This window comes from Elephantulus edwardii, unplaced genomic scaffold (assembly GCF_000299155.1).
Source record: "Elephantulus edwardii isolate Elephantulus edwardi_28Jun2011 unplaced genomic scaffold, EleEdw1.0 scaffold00004, whole genome shotgun sequence".
In the NCBI taxonomy this organism is placed as follows: Eukaryota; Metazoa; Chordata; class Mammalia; order Macroscelidea; family Macroscelididae; genus Elephantulus; species Elephantulus edwardii.
Genome location: NW_006399754.1, coordinates 5,470,355 through 5,490,295, shown reverse-complemented (window position 1 = coordinate 5,490,295; position 19,941 = coordinate 5,470,355). Strand labels below are relative to the sequence as shown.

At 40.5% G+C, this 19,941-nt stretch overlaps 1 protein-coding gene across 1 annotated transcript; it reads left to right on the top strand.

Moving 5' to 3' along the window:
- The first annotated feature begins 10,469 nt into the window (after positions 1–10,469).
- On the top strand, positions 10,470–14,701 carry CKAP2 (cytoskeleton associated protein 2). Its single transcript, XM_006879521.1, has 4 exons — positions 10,470–10,532; positions 10,646–11,508; positions 13,204–13,414; positions 14,522–14,701. Exons 1-4 carry the CDS (start codon positions 10,470–10,472, stop codon positions 14,699–14,701), a joined length of 1,317 nt encoding a protein of 438 aa, XP_006879583.1.
- The last annotated feature ends 5,240 nt before the right edge of the window (positions 14,702–19,941 follow it).

Here is a 19,941-nt window from a genome sequence, read left to right as displayed (position 1 = left end):
ATGTGCTTGTTGGCCATCTGAATGTCTTCCTTGGTGAAGTGTCTGTTCATATCCTGTGCCCATTTTTCAATTGGACTATTCACCTTTATCTTGTTGTGGTGCTCGAGTATTTTATAAATTCTAGATGTAAGTCCCTTGTCTGACATGTCATTACCAAAAACTTTTTCCCAGTCGCCTACAGAGATCTTATAGACTGTTTCACTCTAGCATTCATTCATATTCTGTTTTTTTTTAAATTATCATTTGTGGTGTGTGTGTGTTATTCTGTTTAACAGTCATTCCCATTCATTATGTTTTATAAAATCAATTTAATTATGCCCCCTATTACCCGGTCTTTCCAGATGCCTGTCAGATCTTTCCCATTTCCTTTACCACCCTGCCCCCTGTCACCTACCAAATTCAGTGCACTCCTTGATCTCAAAACCTACTACACAGCTGTAATAACCAAGAAGTCATGGTACTAGTACAATGACAGACATATATACTAATGAAACAGAATTGAGAACCCATAATTTAACCTATCTACCTACTGTCGAGTGGTAGTTGTCAAGGAAACAAAACCTATTAAATGGGGAAATGACAACCTATTCAACAAATGGTGCTGGCAACACTGTACTCCTACATACAGAAAGCAGAAGCAGGATTCACATCTCACACCATACACAAAAATCAACACAAGGTGAATCAGAGACCTAGGCATAAAGCCCCAAACCATAAAGATTATAACAGACAAAGGGGACCAAACTTAGAAGCCCTAGGTTATGATATAAAAAGGATGGTAAATACAGCCAGAAATCCACAACCAGAAGAGGATAACATCAATTAATGGTATCTCCTAAAGATTAAGTTCCTATATGTTTCAAAAACGTTTCCAAGTAGGGTGAAAAGAAAACCTACTGAGTGGCGGAAAAATAACCCCATGTCTCAGACCAGGATCTCATAACAAAAGTTTATAGACTATCACAGGGCCTCCACAGGGAAAGATTGATAACCAATAAAATGGATTTAAATCCTAAAATGGGCAAAAGACATGCAAAGACTTTTTACAGAGAAAAACATTAGGATGACACATACAGAAATGCTCAAAACCAATGGCAATCTGAGAGATGCAAACCAAAACCACAGTGAGATAACCATCTCACCCTAGCAGCTGTTGGCAAAGTTTAACAGCACAGCAAGCAATAAATGTTGGAGAGGATATGTAGAGATTGGACTCTCATACACTGCTGGACGGATTGTAAAAGAGTACAACTACTCTGGAAGGCAGTTTGGCGTCTCCTCAAGAAGCTGAACGTAGAAATCCCATAGGACCCACCTATCCCACTTCTAGAAACAAATTTAGAGGGAAAACAGAACTGAGACACAAACGGAGATTTGTACAATATTCAGAGCAGCATTAATCAATCTCAAGAAAATGAAAACAGTCCAAATGCCCCTCAACAAAAGAATGTATTGAGACACTGTGGCACATTCACCCAATGGAATACTATGCAGTACTCAGGTGCAATGATTGCATAAAATACTATATGACATGTGCGAGGCTTATGCTGAGTGGACTCGGCTTCATAAAGACTAAGATTGCATAAGACCATTGTAAAAATAGAAAGATAGCTAGGAAGATGCAGAAAGAAGGTCCAAAGAGGGAGATGGAGGAGCGTAGGGGGAGAGAGGGGCGTAAATCACGGGCTGGCAGAGCTCGATGGGCGGGAGGAGGAATGAAGGAATTAGGACAGAACAGTTTTGAAAGCCCAGGGACTCAAGGGAGCACAACCCTAACGGAAAGCAAAAGACGCCGGAAGAGCCCAATCAGCGCAGATCAGGCTCCACCCCTTGGCGCCTATTGGCTCTTTCAATTCCAGCCTGGGCCAATGGGCGGCTGCGGCCGCCGCGCTGGTTTAGGACGCCGCGGTGGAGTCGTCTTTTGGCGCCGGCCGTGAAGTCTGCAGGCGCTTGCTGGGGGATTCTTTCCGAGTCGAGACCTCCCCTGCACTGAGCATCCCCAACAGTGCCTGGCACCTGCGAGTGCTCCGAGTCGGAGGCCCTCGGTCACAGGTGAGGGGAGGCCGAGGGAGGGGAGCGAGCCGCGGTGGCGGGAGCGGCGGGAAGCGAAGGTGTGCCCGGGGCAGCGGGGAAGGTGGGAGCCTCCGAACCTGAGTTGTTGGTGTCGTGTGTACTGTCGAGTCGGGACCTCCAGCGGGCTTTGCGACTTCACACCGGAGGAGTTGGTCCAGCTGTCTCTTGCGGAGCGGCTGGTGGATTCGAACCGCCGGCCTTTGCTTAGACATCTCTACTTCTTAATACTTAGATAGGCCACCGGCGCCCCGTGCCGTTATCTTTTTGTAGTTGCCTTTTCCCCCTTGACTTAGCTTCTACTACTGGTAAACTTTTGACAGTCCATCATTATCGGAACAGGTTTAGATTATTGTCTGGGTCTGCAGATCAGGGTCACCCTGGACGAGCTGCCTGAGGACCCCTGTCCACCTCAGTGTTGTCACTTGTGAGCGGAACCCATTCCCAGGCGGGTTTCCCTGCGCTTGTTGGTGACCGGCCTTCCCGGGTCTCGGTGCAGACGCTCGGCGCGAGGCGGCCGGGGGCGGGGCCTCGGCCGGGGGCGGGGCCTCAGCTGTGGGCGGGGGCTAGACAAGGGGCGTGGCTACGGACCCCTGCTTTGTCCGGGCAGGTCCTGCGTGTCGTCCTTCGGCACGGTTAGGGTTGAAGTTTTATGGGGTCTAGAGTTTAGTACTACTGTTTAATTTTCTAAAGCCTGGTGTTGGGAAGCCCTATATTGAAAATAATTCCAACCCCCCCTTTTTTATTTAATTGCCTGGCAGTAAGAATTTAATTCGTTCTTTTGCAGAACTGTTAATTGCTGTTAGGTGCGGTTGAGTTGACCCACACCGACCCTATAAATAATAGATCTGAATCTTGCTCTATGCTGTGCCATCCTCATCATCTCTGATACACTTGAGCCCTCTGATGCAGTCACTGTGTCAGTCCAGCTCATGGAGAGTTTTCCTCTCCTTTGCTAATTTCTGCCCTTCCCAGCGTATGTTTACCTCTCCTAACAGGGCCAAAGTATGGGAGATGAAGTTTCACCAACCTTGCCTCCAAGGAACACCCTCGCTTCACTTTTTCCAAGACTAACTTCTTTGTTCACTTGGCTGTCAGTGGGATATTTATCTTCTTCAACACCAAAAAGGCTTTATCAATTCCTCTGTCATTCATTGTCCAATTTTAAAATGCATAGCAAGCAATTGAGAAGACTCTTGTCTGGATAAGGAGCACCTTAGTCTTCAAACTGATGTCATTGCTCTTTAGCACTTGGAAGAGGTCGTTGACCGCAGATGTCTCCAATGCTATATGTCTTGATTTCTTGACTGCTGTTACCAAGGGTGTTTGTTGTTTATGGATGGATCCAAGCAAGGTGAAATTGTTGACAGGCTTAATCTTTTCTGTATCTATCATGATGTTCCCTATTAATTAATGCTGTTGTTCAATAATTTCTTCATTCCATTGGATCACTGTCAAATGTGGATTTCTTCCATTCAGTTGGTCAGTCTGTCTTCCAAATTTCCTGGCATAGAAAAGGGAGCATGTCCAGGGATGCATCTGTTTGCTAAAACATCTCAATCAATATTCCATTAATTCCTAGAGTTCTAATTTTTGTCAGTGCTTTCAGTGCAGTTTGGAGTTATTCCTTTAGTACGTTGCTTCTTGGTCATATGTTTCCCCTAAAATGGTTCAGTGTCGACTAGTTCTGTTATGTGACTGTATTTCTTCCATCTTCTTTTGATGCTCTCTGCAACTTTCAGTATTTTGCCCATAGAATCCTTGAATATTGTGACTCGAGGTTTGAATTTATTCTTCCATTTCTTTTTTTTTATAGCAAATATTACTTAATAATGTGTTTAGTACTCTAACAAATGCAACTAAAAGTAACAATGTGAATGTAAAAATAATCATTTTATCATATTGTAAGTTACTGATTTAATACAAAACACAAATTTTAAATAATTTAACAGGCATATTTTCCACAGAGAATATATTAGATGACTATGACACTTAGGAAAATTGATCTCAGACAAGTCTTGTCTGAATACATTTTATCTAAATCCATACTAATTTGTAATAAGCAATAATCTTGAGCCCATTTAACCCTTAAAATAGCATAGTATGTGGCTCTCATATTAAAAAATATATCTATAAATAACCCATAAAGCATCTCAAGCACACAAGCCTCAAAAGTGACCTTTTGGAGGAGGAGTTACAAAAGAGATACATTCAGTATATTTATCTAAGCCTCACATCTGGCAATATTTTGTAGAAATCCCCATTGTTTCAAGCAAAGGTAATTAATGCATATTAATAACCCTGAATAAAGACAAAATTTACTACATTTTCTCTATACTGCTAAATTGAAAAGTCTTGCCCATCTTTCTCCTACGGATCAGCTGGTGGTTTGAACCATATGCCTTTGGTATGGCAGTGAGGCTTCTTACCTCTAGACCACTAGAGCTCCTTTGTCTGTATAGTTGTTGTTATTCTTCCATTTCTTCTGTGTGAGAAATGCTGAGCATATTCTTGCCATTTGGTTTTCTACTTCCAGATCTTTGCACATTCTGTTATATGTTGTCTTCCCAAGCTTCCCTTCGAAATTTTCTCTTCTACTCATTTTTCTTCATTTCTTCCTTTTTCTTCACCCTCTCTATGTTTTAGTGCAAATTTCAGAGTTCTTTTTTTAGCATCCATTTTTATCTGTTTTTTCTCTTTTTTGTTTTTGTTCTTTCTTTTCTAAAGACCTTTTGCTTTTTTCATGTATGACACCCTCAATACCTTCCCGCAATTTGTCTGGTGTTTGGTCATTAGTGTTTAGTACATCACATCTATTCGTAAGATGGGTTTTTTAATTCAAATGGGTTAAATCAAGGTCTTAGTTTGGCTAGCATGTACTTACTTTTATTTTCTTTATCTGCAATTTGCACCTGCAAATAAGCAACTGGTTATCTGTTCCATAGTCATCCCTCATGGTGTTCTGACTGCTAGTATAGAGCTTTACTATTGTCTCTTCCCACAGATGTAGTGATTTTTATTCCTTTGTAGCCCGTCAGGTGAGTCCCATGTTTATAGTTTCTATTTATGTGTTTTTTTAAAGATATTTGCAGTAAATAAATCATTGATTGTACAAAATTCTGTCATGTGGTCTCCAATTTCATTTTCAGTCATCAAGGGAATATTTTCTAACTACTGCTGGGGAGAGGGGAGGGTCGGTAGAGGAGAGGAGGACCCTCAACCAGGTGGATTGATACCGTGACTGCTACAGTGAGCTTTTGTGTGTCAGGAAGTGTGAGGATGGCACTAGAATCGGATTCAGATCTTCGGTTCATAGGGCCACTGTGAGCACCTAGCAACAACAATCCTTTGGCAATTTGATGACCTACTGATTAAGAAGCGGGGCCGCCAATTTAAAGGTTGTTGTTGTTATGTGCCGTCGAGTCGTTTCCGACTCATAGCGACCCTATGCACAACAGCCCTAAACCCTGCTCTATCCTGCGCCAACCGCACCGCCTCTGACACGCCCATCCCGGTTACCCCAGTCACTGAATCAGTCCATCTCATAGAGGGTCTTCCCCTCCTGCGCTGTCCCTCCACCCTCCCAAGCATGATGTCCCTCTCCAAGGACCCGTCCCTCCTGGCAACATGTCCACAGTATGTCAGACGAAGCCCCAAAATCCTTGCCTCCAAGGAGCAGCTTGGTTTAATCCTCTCCAAGATGAATCTGTTTGTTTTCCTGGCAGTCCATGGTACATTCAGTACCCTTCTCCAGCACCACAGCTCAAAAGCATCCACTCTCCTTCTGTCCTCCCTAGTCATTGTCCAACTCTCTGATGCATAACAAGCGATTGCAAATACCATGGCCTGTATCAGGTGCACCTTAGTCTCCAGAGAGACACTGTTGCTCCTGAGTACCTTAGAGAGGTCCCAATTTAAAGGTAGATGGTTTAAATCCGCTTCTTTGCAGAAGAGAAACGAACAATCTCCTGTGTGATTTACAGCCTTAGCTATGAGTTAGTTCTGACTTGGTGGCACATAATACAGTCCTTTGTTTAGAAGTTTTGCATTAGGTCAGCATTTATTATGGTGCACCTTGATTACAGTTTTGAGCAATTTCAGACTAAAAAATTGTTATTGTTGTTAAATGCCATTAAAATATGAATTGCATTGGGAAAGTCAGCTGTCAGGGATCTCTCCAGAGTACTCAAGAGCAGTGACGTCAGTATAGAGACTAAGGTGCATTTGATCCATGCAATAATCTTTGCAATTACTTGCTATGCATCAGAAAGCTGGACAATGACTAGGGATGATAGAAGGAAAATTAATACCTTTGAGTTGTAGTGTTAGAGAAGAGTATTGAATTTCAAAGACAGTCATTCTTTTTTTATCTTCTTTACTAATTGTTCAACTTTTAAGTGCAATAGGAAACACCAGCTTTTGGAAGAAATCAAAGATTGGTAGAAGTGTTTAAATTTTCCATTTTAGACTTAAGTGGTTAATACATATAGTTGATAGATTAACAGACCTTTCTTAAACAAAAAACCAGACCTTTCTTGTATCAGTATAGATATTATTTCATTACTGGTATCAGTGTACTTCAGGACAAATCTTGAAATATTATTCTTTATGATGACAGTGACACTATTCTAAAATTTGCCATCCTGGCATTATTTCATTCAAAACAGCCTGTTCAGCTTACTAATGCCTAGGGTGTTGATCTTTATGTTTTGTATTTAATTTTTGGTGATTTCAGATTTTCCTAGATTCATTAGTGTGCATTCCACATTCTGATTATTGATGAATGTTTTCTGCCGTTCCTCCTCATTTTGAGTCTTGCCACATGAGCAAATTGAAGGCATTTCATTGGATGGAAGCTTAGCACCATCCAGGTCTCTTCTCCAGATGAATTTTGAGAACCTTCTTACCTGAGAGCCTCCTCTTGCACTTATATCAGACAATGTTCTGCTGCTATTCAGAGAGTGTTGAAGGGTCCATTATTTGAGAAGTATTTCCGTTCTGCTTCTTTTCCTTAGTTTGGAAACTGTTGAAACTTGTCAACCATGAATGACCCTCCTGGTATTTGTAATACCAGCTGCATAGCTTCCAGCACCAGAGCAACATGCAAACCACCACAGTCCAGCAAATTGACAGATATAGTATATGTGGGAAATTTATTTTGAAAGAGGTGAGGTGTCCCTCTTATGTTTTGACATTTTGTTGTTGCAAAACCAAATAAAACCAAGACAAATATGTAATATATAAAGACATAAAAGTACCCTTCACTTTCTAAAAATAACCTCTAATAACATCCTGCAACTCAATTTCTTGCCATTTAAGTCTTTGGCATAATAAGGATCTGGGAAAAGGGAGTTCTGGTGGCCTAGTGGCAAGAAGCTGCACTGCAATCCCAGAAATGTGCAGTTCAGATCCACCAGATGCTCTGCTGGAAAAGGAGGAGTAATCACCTCCTGTAACCAGTCAGATCTGATTTGATGGTACACACAACAACAAAATAATAAAATTAAATTAAAAAAAAAGATCTGGAATAGAATCTGTGAAGTGGCCACTTAAAGCTATGTTATCTTCGGCAAGTTACTTGACTGAGTCTGTTTACTTATATTAAAATCGTATTGTATTACATAATTCTTGGGAATTAAAGGCATTTCTGAGTGCATTGTGCTATATTCTGGTGACATAGTCTGTAGGGAGTTGTTCTGATGACTCAAAGACCAAAGCTCTCTGATGATTTTAATCCACAGGAAAGTTGTTCTCCTCAGGAAAAAGATGGATAATTTCCTCCTGTGGGATTTACAGTCTGTGAAACCCAGTGGAGAGTGTCAGCTATGATTTGGGGATTCCGACTTGATGACAATGAATTGAGTATATAATGCTCTTGTTGCATTTCATAGTGTTAGAGCCAGCTCACAACTGACCTTCCAGCGGGTTTCAGACAGTAAATCACAGAGGAGGAGATTGCCTGTCCTCCTGCAGAGCAGCTGGGGGATTCAAACACTCTGCCTTTAGGATTGCAGCTCAGCTTCTTATCACTAGGCCACCAGTGTTCCCACAGTGCGTAACGAGATCCTAAAAAGTTGCCCTACTGTTTCATGAAACCAGTAGCATTACACAAAGTGGACTAGACTAGTTCTTCGTATTTTCTTCCAACATCATTGCCATACTCTTGGGTTAGAAAGAAAGTGAATTGCATTAATTTTCATGTCTTTATATTAACTTTGTTGTTGAGTCAAACCGACTCATAGCTCTTTATATTGTTATTGCTTGCCATCAAGTCAGACCCTCCAGTGGGTTTTCAGAAGCAATAAACTGCCCTGGAGGAGGTTGCCTGTCCTTCTCCCACAGAGCAACTATGGAACCAAAGTGGCAGATCCTTTATGATTTCTGTGTGGTTTCTTACTACTATTTATTGTTGTATTTTGTCTTTATGAATGCCTCTTCCTTGTGTAGGAAAGGAGTCAGATTTAATTTCTATTTAGAAGATGGAATTGAAAGGACTTGGTGATGGATTTAAGCAGCATGGAGCAAATTTAAAAATGGAATTGGAAAGGACTCTGAAATGTCTCAGGTTGAAAATGAAGCTGTTGGAGTGCTAGTTAAGGTTTAGGTTGCTAACTTAGTGTTTGGCAGGATAGGTTAACCAAACGTTCCTTGGGAGTAAGATGTGGGAGTTGGCTTTCATAGAGACCTATAGCCTAAACACGGTGAGGCAGTCACACTCTGTCAGATAGAGTTGCTATTAGTTGAGATCTTTCTTTTTTAAAAACGAGACATAACTATTAAATGCAGTATTTGATCCTGTACTGGGTAGTGGGACGCTCTGGGGGCCTTCTAGCCTGGAGTTGTGCTGACATCCCAGAGACAGGCGATTTGAATCCACCAGCTGCTCCATAGGAGAAAGATGGGCACTCTTCCCAGGCAGTGGAGAGCCCATGAAAACCTGCTAGAGGTCAGCTATGAGTCACTTCTGTCAATGGGCTATAACAACAACATAATGGAAGAAAAATGTTCTAAATTATTATGTCATTTGACAGCTAGACAGTGGGCATTAGGGTTAAATCTTATACCAAAGTAATTAGATAATTATGCGCTAGATTAGGTAAGAAAATATACCCATTTTTAGGAAAAACACATTTGGTATTTAGGGAAAAAGGTCCATATGTATGTCCTTTCTTATATCTTATAGGAAAAAATTGCATATCCATCACACACATGTGATCATAAAGAGAGAAATAATGCAGGTAGGGTCAAAGTGAACCAAAGGTGAATCTGGGTAAAACATTTATGTTGTTGTTCTTTGACCGTCAAGTCGGAACTGACCCATAGCTGACCCTCCAGGAGCTTTTCAGAGGGAGCATATTGGAAGAAAGATTGCCCATTTTTCTCCTACAGAGCAACTGGTGGATTCAGACCGCCTAAGATTGCAGTGTAGACTTTTACCACTAGGATACCAGAGCTCCCTAAAACATACATAGATAACAATTTTTATTTTTTGCAACTCTACATTTACTTTGTTTCCAATTGAAATAAGTGTGTTTTAGTTTTTAACTTTACATGAGTAATTTGCTGTATCAGCCTCTTAAAGAAGTCCAGGAAGGTGCACACTGAGAGTGAACTGTGGGTGTGCAAACGTGGAAGTGATGGCGTTAGCAGTGTTGGTAGGAGGGTGGGGAAGATTCTTTGGTCTACCATGGGCTGAGGAAGGTGACAGTATGGAAAATGTAAGTCTAGAAATCTGTTTGAGGGAAGTTTTCTTATAAAGGAAATCAGAGATCGGGCTGTAGCTAAAGAGATTGTGAGTGTTAAGGCTTTTTAAGAGGAGAGGTAAACACAGTGCTTATGTGAGGATGAGACCCTGTATTGAGCAAGTTCATGGTGCAGAAGGGTGAGTCACAGGAGCAAAGCTCGTGAAGGTAGGAAGAGTGAACTGGAGAGCAGAGTGGGAACTGTAGCCCTAGAAAAGCACAGCGCAGGAGAGGAAGAGCCTGATGAGATGGCTTGATCCTGTGACTGTGGCAATGGAGGCAGATGGTTTTCATAGTGTGATAGAGATGGGTAAGAAATACAAGGATACAAAAATATTGCTCAATTTTTGCCTGCATGTAAATTTTAAGTTGTGAAATCAGAGTTGACTATTAGTCTCCCTCCATCTTTACCCTTAAAAGTGACCTCCTTAGGGAGCTCTGGTGGCCTAGTGGCAAGAAGCTGCACTGCAGTCCCGAAGGCATGGGTTCAAATCCACCAGATCCTCTCCTGGAGAAGGAGGGGCAATCTCCTGTACCAGTCAGATCCAATTTGATGGTACACACACACACAAAAAAAATTGACCTCCTTGGTATAGGAATGTTACATCTGTATTTTAAATCTCTTTCCTCTTTTTGGGTAGTGGAGATAAGAGAGTGATGCTGTCGTCTGAGGACAAGATCCAAGAAGAAACAAGCATTCTGAAACAAAACCCAAAAATGGTAAGATGTGACAGGTTATTTATAAACAGTCCATTTTTTATTCCCTTTCTTAAAGTTTCTTCTGAAATATAAGTGTTTTGAAATATTGAATTTTTTTTTCTTAACTATTTCAGGCTGATAAAGAAAATGCCAGCAGACGGACACAAAGCAAAAACAATGCAATGATACGAAAAAACTGTGTTCCCTTAAAGCTGAATAAATCAGTCAATTCAGCAACCGCCGCTGACACACGCAAATGTGAGGATAATAAACGGCCTCTTTCAGTTTTACTAACTAAAGATGATCACCAAATCCAACATAGGTCGCTTAACCAGACATTTGACTTTAAAAAAAATAATAAAGAGAAGCTAATGTCCACAGAAAAGCTCAAGCAAGATGTTTCAATGCCCAAGAAACCTGTGCTTGGATTGTATCGTGGGAAAGTTGTTGAGTCTAAAGTCAGTTCCTTCAGAAAACCTCTACAAGTCAAAGATGAAAGTTCTGTAGCAAACAAGAAACTTGCAGGCACTGTCTCCAGCACCTGCAAGCCGCAGCCTGTGCACAGCAGCCGTGTGACGGTGAGCAGGGCCAGAGCCTCGGAGGTGACTTCTGCCACAGAGAACGGGAACACCGCCTCTCACAAGAGACAGCTTGTGCGACCTCCTATCAGGAGCCAGGCCAGCAGCTCACAGGACCAGGTGAAGCAAGGTGTCAACAGGACCTCCGCCCATGTTACCGTTCGGAAGGGGGCCCGTGAGAAAGAATTCCTTCCACTGAAAACAGCTTTATCTACTGCTAAGACCAACCCTGCGGACTTAAAAAGAAATGAGGCGCGATCAAAAAGCTTAGCATTTGGCACTGTTCCCCGACCTGCTTCATCTTCCAGTTTCCAGCCGATAGGAAAGTCGAAAGCCATTGACCAGAGAAGAAAAACTCTAGTAAAGGCAAACATCAGCCTTAAAGCCATCCAGTCCAAAGAGACTGTAGAACAGAGAATGTGAGTAGATGCCATTTTCTTCATTTCATTACTATCCTTTACAGTTACTGTTGGGTGAATTTGGTTTCTTGTTTCTGTGTATTAGAATTTTCTTACTCTCTTTTTTTTTATTGGGAAAAACATATTGGGGCATATTGGGGGTACAAGGAGGTGAGGGTTGGGGGCAGAAAGGTGAGGATGGGCAGGGATGCAGTTGCAGAACTGCACAGCTTGGTTGGTGGGGGGAGCAGGTGAAGGACATGATGAAGGTCCAGAGGGGACCAGATACTACAGAGGAATGACAAGCATTTTCCAATGGTAATTAAACCCACTGTCTTATTGATTTGGGAATTGGATGCCGACTCTGGCTTCTTCATGCTGAACAGGGGCGTAGATGTAAAGGGGGGAATGGAGGACGCTTTATCACCTTACTGGTGGTCTTGGGTTAAAGCTGCTTGCCTTCTTGCTCTGTTAGAAGATACTTTCCTGTCATTTGCTCCCCTCTGGACTGCAAAGTGTTTTCCCAGGTGGGTCCAGTGGGGATGGCTGGTTGAACCCAGAGGCTCCATCCTCCTTTGCTTCCTTAGCTGTCAGTTGTATTTCCTTTTTGTCACTGGCACTGGGTTCAGGGTCAATTCTGGAGTAAAACTCAGAGTTAAGGTTACCTATAGGAAAGGGAGCAAACCTAGAGAGAACAAACTTGTGAGTTACAAATAGAAAGGCTTTGAGGGTGTTGCTTTCAGGTTTACTGGGGGGGGTGGGGGGGAGGGTGGCAAAAGGTTGCCTAGGTAACATTGGATACCCTAGGCATTCTTTTTTTTCTCCTTCCCCACCCAGAATGCCTAGGGTATCCAGTGTTACCTAGGCCACCTTCTGCCACCCTCCCCCCCAGTAAACCTGAAAGCCGGTGATCCGTCGTGGCCCTCTGCCCGGGGCGATCCGTCACGGCCCTCTGCCCGGGGCGGGCTGCCCTCGGCTCCCGGCACAGGGTGAGCCGTCGTGGCCCTCTGCCCGGGGCGGGCTGCCCTTGGCCCTCGGCGAGCCATCGTGGCCCTCGGGTGAGCTCCTCAGTCCCCAGTTTGTGCCATTGTCCCCAAATCAATAAGACAGTTGGTTTAATTACCATTGGAAAATGCTTGTCATTCCTCTGTAGTATCTGGTCCCCTCTGGACCTTCATCATTTCCTTCACCTGTTCGCCCCGGGCAGAGGGCCGTGACGGATCGCCCCATGCTGGGAGCCGAGGGAAGCCCGCCCCGGGTAGAGGGCCACGACGGCTCGCCCCGAGCTGGGGGCCGAGGACAGCCTGCCCTGGGCAGAGGGCCGCGACGGCTTGCCCCGAGCCGGGGGCCGAGGGCAGTTATTTCTTCTCTTTTGTGATATGTAGACAGCAGATACACACACACAAAAAAAATGTAAATTTATATTGTGGAACTATAGTATCTAAAGTTTCTTGTATTTGAGTGTGTTTTATTAAGTAACTTTTAAAATAACCTACTTTAAAATGCCTTAGAAGACTTGGGAGATATAAAGTCTTCATTTAAAAATGCATACTTGGAGTCTTTGAGCACGCCATTGACTTTACTATGTTCAGGGTTTCATTTTCTTCAGATGTGAGAACTGCCATGAAATTCCTTACCTGCGGGCCATGTTTCCGCTGGCCCTCTTTTGTCCTCATGATACCATGCTGATGTCTGTGTGCTGTCTCTTAACTGTAGAGCTCGTCTTGCCGAGTACAGTGCTGGCAAAGGCAGTACACCAAAAATGCAAAGATCGCCGAGCTCAGCAGCTCCCCAGCCTGAGCCTGAAGAGCAAAGTGAAAAACCGCTCAAGTCCTTCTGGGCTTCCATGGCAGAGGAAGACGAGCAAAGATTATTTACTGAAAAAGTGAACAAGACCTTCTCTGAATGCCTGAACCTCATCACTGAGGTATAGTTTCTTATGTTTGTGCAGCATCTTACACTTTGTGAATGATCTCATTACATTGCCAATTTGTTTTAACTAAGCTGTGTCAAGGATTGTTACGCTGACTTTTGAAGTAGCCCTGGTGGCACAGTGGTGAAGCACTGAGCTGCCAACTGAAAGGTCAGGGGTTTGAATTTACCAACTGCTCTTCTGGGAAAGACCGGGGCAGTGTGTTTCCTTAAAGTTTACAGCTGTGAAAACTGTGTGGGGCCATTCTGCTCTGCTCAGAGTCACAGAGAGCTGGAATAGACTCACAGTAGTGAGTGTATGTAACCTTTACCTGCTGACATTTTGCCCAATTCATGTCAGTATATCAAAGCAATCGTTAGTGTGGTTCTTTGAGTTTAAATACAGTATTTCAATACACTGTTTCTCCAGGGTACCACGTTGCTGCAAATGACGGTAAAAATGTGTTTCTAAGCACGGTCGTCAATTAAAAGTGTGCGGCAACGTGTTAACACAGACGACTAGGATTGCAGTGGGTAATAATTTACTTTTTGTTTTTATTTTCATTTTTGTCCCATTGTTGCACATTTTCTTCCCCTCCCCCAAATATTTTTCATTTTAATTCTGTTGTTTCTATTTCTTTTTTAAAAATTTATTCTTTTTTGTGTGTACCATCAAATCTGATCTGACTGGTACAGGAGGAGATTGCCCTTCCTTCTCCAGCTGAGCATCTGGTGGATTCTAGTTACCTATGGGATTGCAGTGTAGGTTCTTGCCACTAGGCCACCAGAGCACCCTTGTTTTTATTTCTTAATAATTTGTTCAAACATGCTAAGTATTTTTCCTGCTGTTGTAAATTAACCAGTGGAAATCCACAGTGTATGATAATAAATATTAAAAGCAAGCAGAGTGCCCGTCACATATCTAGACTTTCATTTTCTGCTGCCTAATGCTCATTACTGATAGGCTTCTTGTTAGCTTTTCAGAATAAGTTTGGAGCAAGGAGAATGATAACACTTTTATAAATATTTTATATCAACTTTTTCAATTTCCTTGATCTTTGTTACTAATTATTCATAGGTTATAAACTAAAAATAGCACTCACTTTGTTTCTTTTTATTTTAGGGATGCCGCAAAGAAGAAATAATGAGCACAGTGAATGACTTGGTTAAAAATATTCCTGATGCCACAAAGCTTATTAAGTATTGGGTGTGCCTTGCACGTCTTGAACCACGCACAAGTCCTATTGAGAATATCATTGCCATTTACGAGAGGGCCGTTCTGGCAGGGGCTCAGGTGAGATGAAAGCATGCCCATCTTTAATGTGGGATAAATGATGCAGAGATGTTTGAAACATAGCACAGTGTAACTTGCTAAATCATGTTACGTGTAGTAGTAATGATAAACTGTTTCTCAGATTTCTACTATACCTTTTGATATACTAAGGATAATTAGAAATGGACATAAGCTGAAATATAATAATTTAACAAAACATGCTTAGGACACGCCATTTTGAATATTTCCTAGTTGGAGAAATCTACTTGGAAAATTGGTCTTTGATATGGAAATTTGCTTACTGAATATAAAGCAAGCAAAATTTAATTAACTTTTAGGATATTATCATCTCATGGGAGACTTTCGTTCACTTTAGGAGTAGACGTAAGCCCTACATTCACATTACTATTTCCAGTGTGCTTTTGTGCACACATATGGAAGATCACAAGAAACTATTTTTCTAACCATAATCTTTCCATCCTTATCTATTGGCATTAAAAAACTCTATTAGTTGATATAAAAACCCTTGATATAGGATAAATTATATCACAAGCATTTTGTTTGGTTTATGGTTTTTTGTTTCAATTTTTTTTTGTTTATATTTTTGCTTGCTTTTAGGTAAATGTTCCTCTCTCTCTTTAATTAATCAAGTTTATTTTTTTTAGAAGGTTCTAGCATACAGGATTCTTGTTTTGTCTAGCTTATTTCATTTACCCTTTCCTTAAGAAAGAGTTTGCTTAGACTGCTGTAAGCAAAAAGCAGCATGTTATTTGACTTTTCACCTGAAATGAAATGCAAAGAGTTATAGTCTGTCAGTGGCTTATTACATTATATAATAACCACTATGATGAGCTCTAATTATATTTGACAAGATCCTGCCAGTAATCAGGGATCAGTGTTAAATTGCCACAATATTGAAAATTACCATAATAGCTTTGGGGAGTATAGTTTAGATGCCTAACTGGTACAAAGGCTGCATGTAAAAAACTGCTGGAAAGAAAAAGATGTAATATTAGAGAATAAATTAGAAAACAAGAATCAGAATTAGCCAAGAAAATGGAAAGAACCGTAAGTAGAAAGTTCAAGATATCAGACATAACTTTTTCTATTAACTGAATTATACACATACATACATCTTTGTTGGAAGCAGGAATGGCTTCCACTTCCTAAACAACATGCTCCTGGAAACTATGAACTTTGAGAAACACAATAGTTATAGACCAGGGTTCAGGTCTGTTATTCATAAGGTCACTATGAGTTGTGCTCCACTCGACAGCAATTAACAACAATGATAACAACAACATACATATTTGAGCTACTAATTGTGACCTTATTGACCTTCAGTTTTACTTTAAAAATATTAAAATGTTTCCTCCTTAAAAATACTTTATTTTCTTCTCAAACTTTTTTTGGTAACTTTATAAATGCATTTGTGATATTATTTTAATGATTTCCCTGAATGTGTCAATAATCAATGTAGGTATGATTGTCATTAGTGTGTCCCTTCTAATTTGTTATACTAACTGAATAAGTAGCTAAATAAAATTAATTTTCTAACTAGAGGATTTTAAAAGAGAATCCTTAGAATTTTAAACTAATAAGTAATTTATTCATTTTCATTAAAAAGGTTAAAGATGAAGTTCAGATATTTATGTTGTTGTTGTTGTTGTTGTTAAGTGCCGTCAAATCGCAGGCGACTCATAGCGACCCTAGAAGGAGAGTCTTCGACGCTTGGGTGCCTTTCATCCTCTCTCCAGGTTCATAAGGTTTCTGGAGCCAAGCTATTATGGGAGTGGGTGCCACTCCTCCTTCCAAGCCCATTTTAATCGAGGAGCTCCACCCCACTCTCTGTGATTATACATTAGACCCTACTAATGCAAGTCAACAATTTCCAGTTTTCCAACATTCAAGATACATACGTTCCATGTTCCAATTATTAAGCAATGCTTGTTATTGAGTCATTCAATTTATTGCCCATAGCATCTTTCAGTATTATGACATGAGGCTTGAATTTGGACTCTATGAAGAAAAGCAGGTATTTAGAGGACTATAAACCAGAGTTTTCTTTTTATATAATACACATGTTGCTTTAGCAGTTATGGTAGCTCAAAGAACCATTGTTATTGTTATGTACTGTTGAGTTGGAACCAACCATGGCTGACTCATAGCTTTTCACAGACATTAAATCACATGGGAGGGGATTTGCCCATCTTTCTCCTGTGGAACAACTGGTAGATTTGAACCATATGTCTTTGGATTTGCAGCACAATTTACTACTAAGTCATCAGAGTTCCCACAAAGGATCATAGTAATGTTTAAAATGTATAGCGTATATTTAATGGCAAATTTAAGCTACTCAGAGTTGTACATAAGAGAACCTGAAGCAAAAATACAACCACTGACCTAAATGAAGAAAAAAATTAGGGGAATAAAAAAGAAAAAGAAAAAACCAACCCAAATTAATTTTTGTCAAATCAAAATTGACTCGTACCTGATTCTTCATTGAATGTCTAAGGCTATAAATAGCAAGGGATGACACTGCCCATCCTTCTCCTGAGCTCTCCTGGTGTTGGAGACCCCCATGGGGGGAACTTGCGTGCTGAGTTTTCTTTCATTTGCCATCTCACTCCCCTTCTTCTAAGAACCCTGGCACGTTGTGAGCTGGCTCTCGCACTGGTGGGTTTGAACTACCAGAGAGGTGTGAGGCCTTCCTATTAGCATCACAACTCACTGCAGACTACTAGCCAACCAGAGATCTCCAAGTGATACTCAGTAGATGTTATGACTAGTAATCCATAGTGATGGAATAGTCAGCTTGACTGGTAAGAGGTTGAACCCTGTGCAGGAGAAATGTGGCAATTGAAAGATGACAGCGTTGGAAGCCCCTTAGGGCAGCTCTGCTTTGCCCTTGGAGTTGGGATTGACTTGATGGCAGCACTTTTGGTTCTTTGATTTTGAGAATGGTCGTCACTTTGGTTCTTTGATTTTGAGAATGGTCGTTTGCTCTTTGTACTCTTTATTTGTGCTGAGTAAACAAGCAGTAATAGTTACCAAAGGTTCAAGAAATTCTTTTAAGTTCATATTTATTCAATAAATTGCAAAAGATAGTCAGCCATTTTTCAGTCTTAATTGGCAAAATAAATGTTCTGAGCATTTCTATAACTCCTGCCTTTTTTTAAAATAAAATCTTCATCACTATGATTTTAGTATTTTCAATTTGGACAACCTAGTTAATGTGTAAGACTATAAAACTTATGAATTTGTTTTCTTCATTTAAAAACAAAATTAAGCCTATTGAAGAGATGCGACATGTAATTGCAGATATTCTAACAGTGAAAAGTCAAGAAAAAGTTAATTTGGGTAAGTTAATTTTGGTGAATTTTACTTCCTTTTAAGCTAATTGTAATTTTATTAATTTCTTTAATGAGTTATTTTTTTTAACTTTTCTCTCTTTTACGTTTTAAACTATGGGGGTTACTACTTTCCTCTTACTCCTAATGACCCACCATTGAGAAAAAGTAGGTTTATGTGGCATAAAGAAAATTTCATTAGGAGACTTGGTTTAAGACCTAAATTTGGCAGTTATGTAGTAATGTAATTTGTCAATTATTTAATGATGTAGTTATCCATTTTATGATCTGATCATCTTCCATTTTTGCATAATGCTAATTTCCTTATGACACATTGGTCTTTGGAATAAAACATTTGTAAATAAGAAATGGGTTTATGTAAAGTAGGCGTTACAACCTGCAGTTCATAGTAAGTTCATTAAACTTTAGATATTGTTAATTAATTTGTTGTTGTTGTTATGTACTGTTGAGTTGGAACTGACCCAAAGCTCACCTTCCAGTGCGTTTTCAGAGGCAGTAAATCACACAGGAGGAGACTGTCCACCCTTCTCCTGCAGAGCAGCTGGTGGGTCCAACCATGTGCCCAATTAGCCAAATGAGAGTGGAAATCACTGCATATAGATGATGTAACCTGATTTGTATGTTTATTAGAATTGTTTCTAATTTTTACTCTAATGCTATATATCAGTAAATATTTGTGCACTTAAATATTGAGAAGCCCCATAGCACTATGGTTAAACATTAACTACTAAAGGAGACCAATCAGCTGCTCCTCAGAAGATAAGGCTTGGTCACGCCCTGCATTTCAAGATTACAGGCTGGAAAACCCCATTAAGAATCGGTCTCCCTGTGTGGGGTGGCTGTGAGTTGGAATTGACTCAGCAGCACTCGATAATGTACGGTCTTTCACTGTACCCAGTCATTTTAAGTGGTCAAATTGTTAGAATTCTTAAAGGCTCTTCATTACTTCCATAATATTTAAAGTTTTTGTTTGTTGTGAGTTTTGGTGGTGGTGTTTTGTTTTTACTGTGACTTAGTGAAAGTATATGGAGCAAATTGATTTCCATTCGACAATTCATACCTATTATTTATATTTCATAGTGTTGATTACCATCTCTGCTTCGTAAAGCTTTCTTCCTCTGTCTTCTTTGTGTTTCCAGGTTCCTCATGTCCTTGTCAATGCTTGTTATTTTTTGTTTGAAAACAGCCTTTCTAGTAAAGGGTGAAGTGATAGCTCATTGTGATTTGTCCAGTAATTTTTTTTTGGTATTATACTTTTGCATAGAAAACACAGTATTCATTACAGCCCAGCTAGTCCTGAGAGCTAGCTGCATTTACTACCTCCTTCCCATACTCCTGCCTTGCTTGGTATCTTACATTAGGAGCACCCTGGCCTTTTAAAATTGTCTTAGTAGAGCGTTTCTTCTTATGCTTTGTAACAATGGTATTCCCCTTGCTCTTCTAAAATGCTCAGTTTTTAAGACCCAGCCCAAAAATACATACATACGCATACATATATTCATATGTATACATATATATATTGTACATATACATGCATATACATATACATACATGCCCAACAACAAACCCCTGTGTCACTGTGAAACCTCTGGCTATTTCCTTCCCACACAGTCATAGGTGGTTCGTTTTTCTGATTTACGTAGTTATTTGTTCTGATCTCATTTGCAGTTTTTATTGCATTTATAAGTAATTATTTTCAGTTTATCTCCTCAATGAATGTGAAGAGAGTCTTTCCTGAAAAATAAGATGATTTAATCCTTATATTTGTCTATTATCTCTGACACCTAGGAAATACTCAGTTAATAATTGTTAATTAGCATTAGTGTTTGTGTAGGGAAAAAAGAGGAGATAATGGCTTATTTGTCTTGGGTTTTAAACTTTGTTACGTAGGAATCGTTG

Bases quoted from the DNA above. Each gene is read 5' to 3' on its own strand.
- CKAP2 (XM_006879521.1), top strand. From the start codon at position 10,470: ATGCTGTCGTCTGAGGACAAGATCCAAGAAGAAACAAGCATTCTGAAA. The intron at 10,533-10,645 runs GTAAGATGTGAC...TAACTATTTCAG, and splicing joins TGAAACAAAACCCAAAAATG to GCTGATAAAGAAAATGCCAG. The intron at 11,509-13,203 runs GTGAGTAGATGC...TCTTAACTGTAG, and splicing joins GAGACTGTAGAACAGAGAAT to AGCTCGTCTTGCCGAGTACA.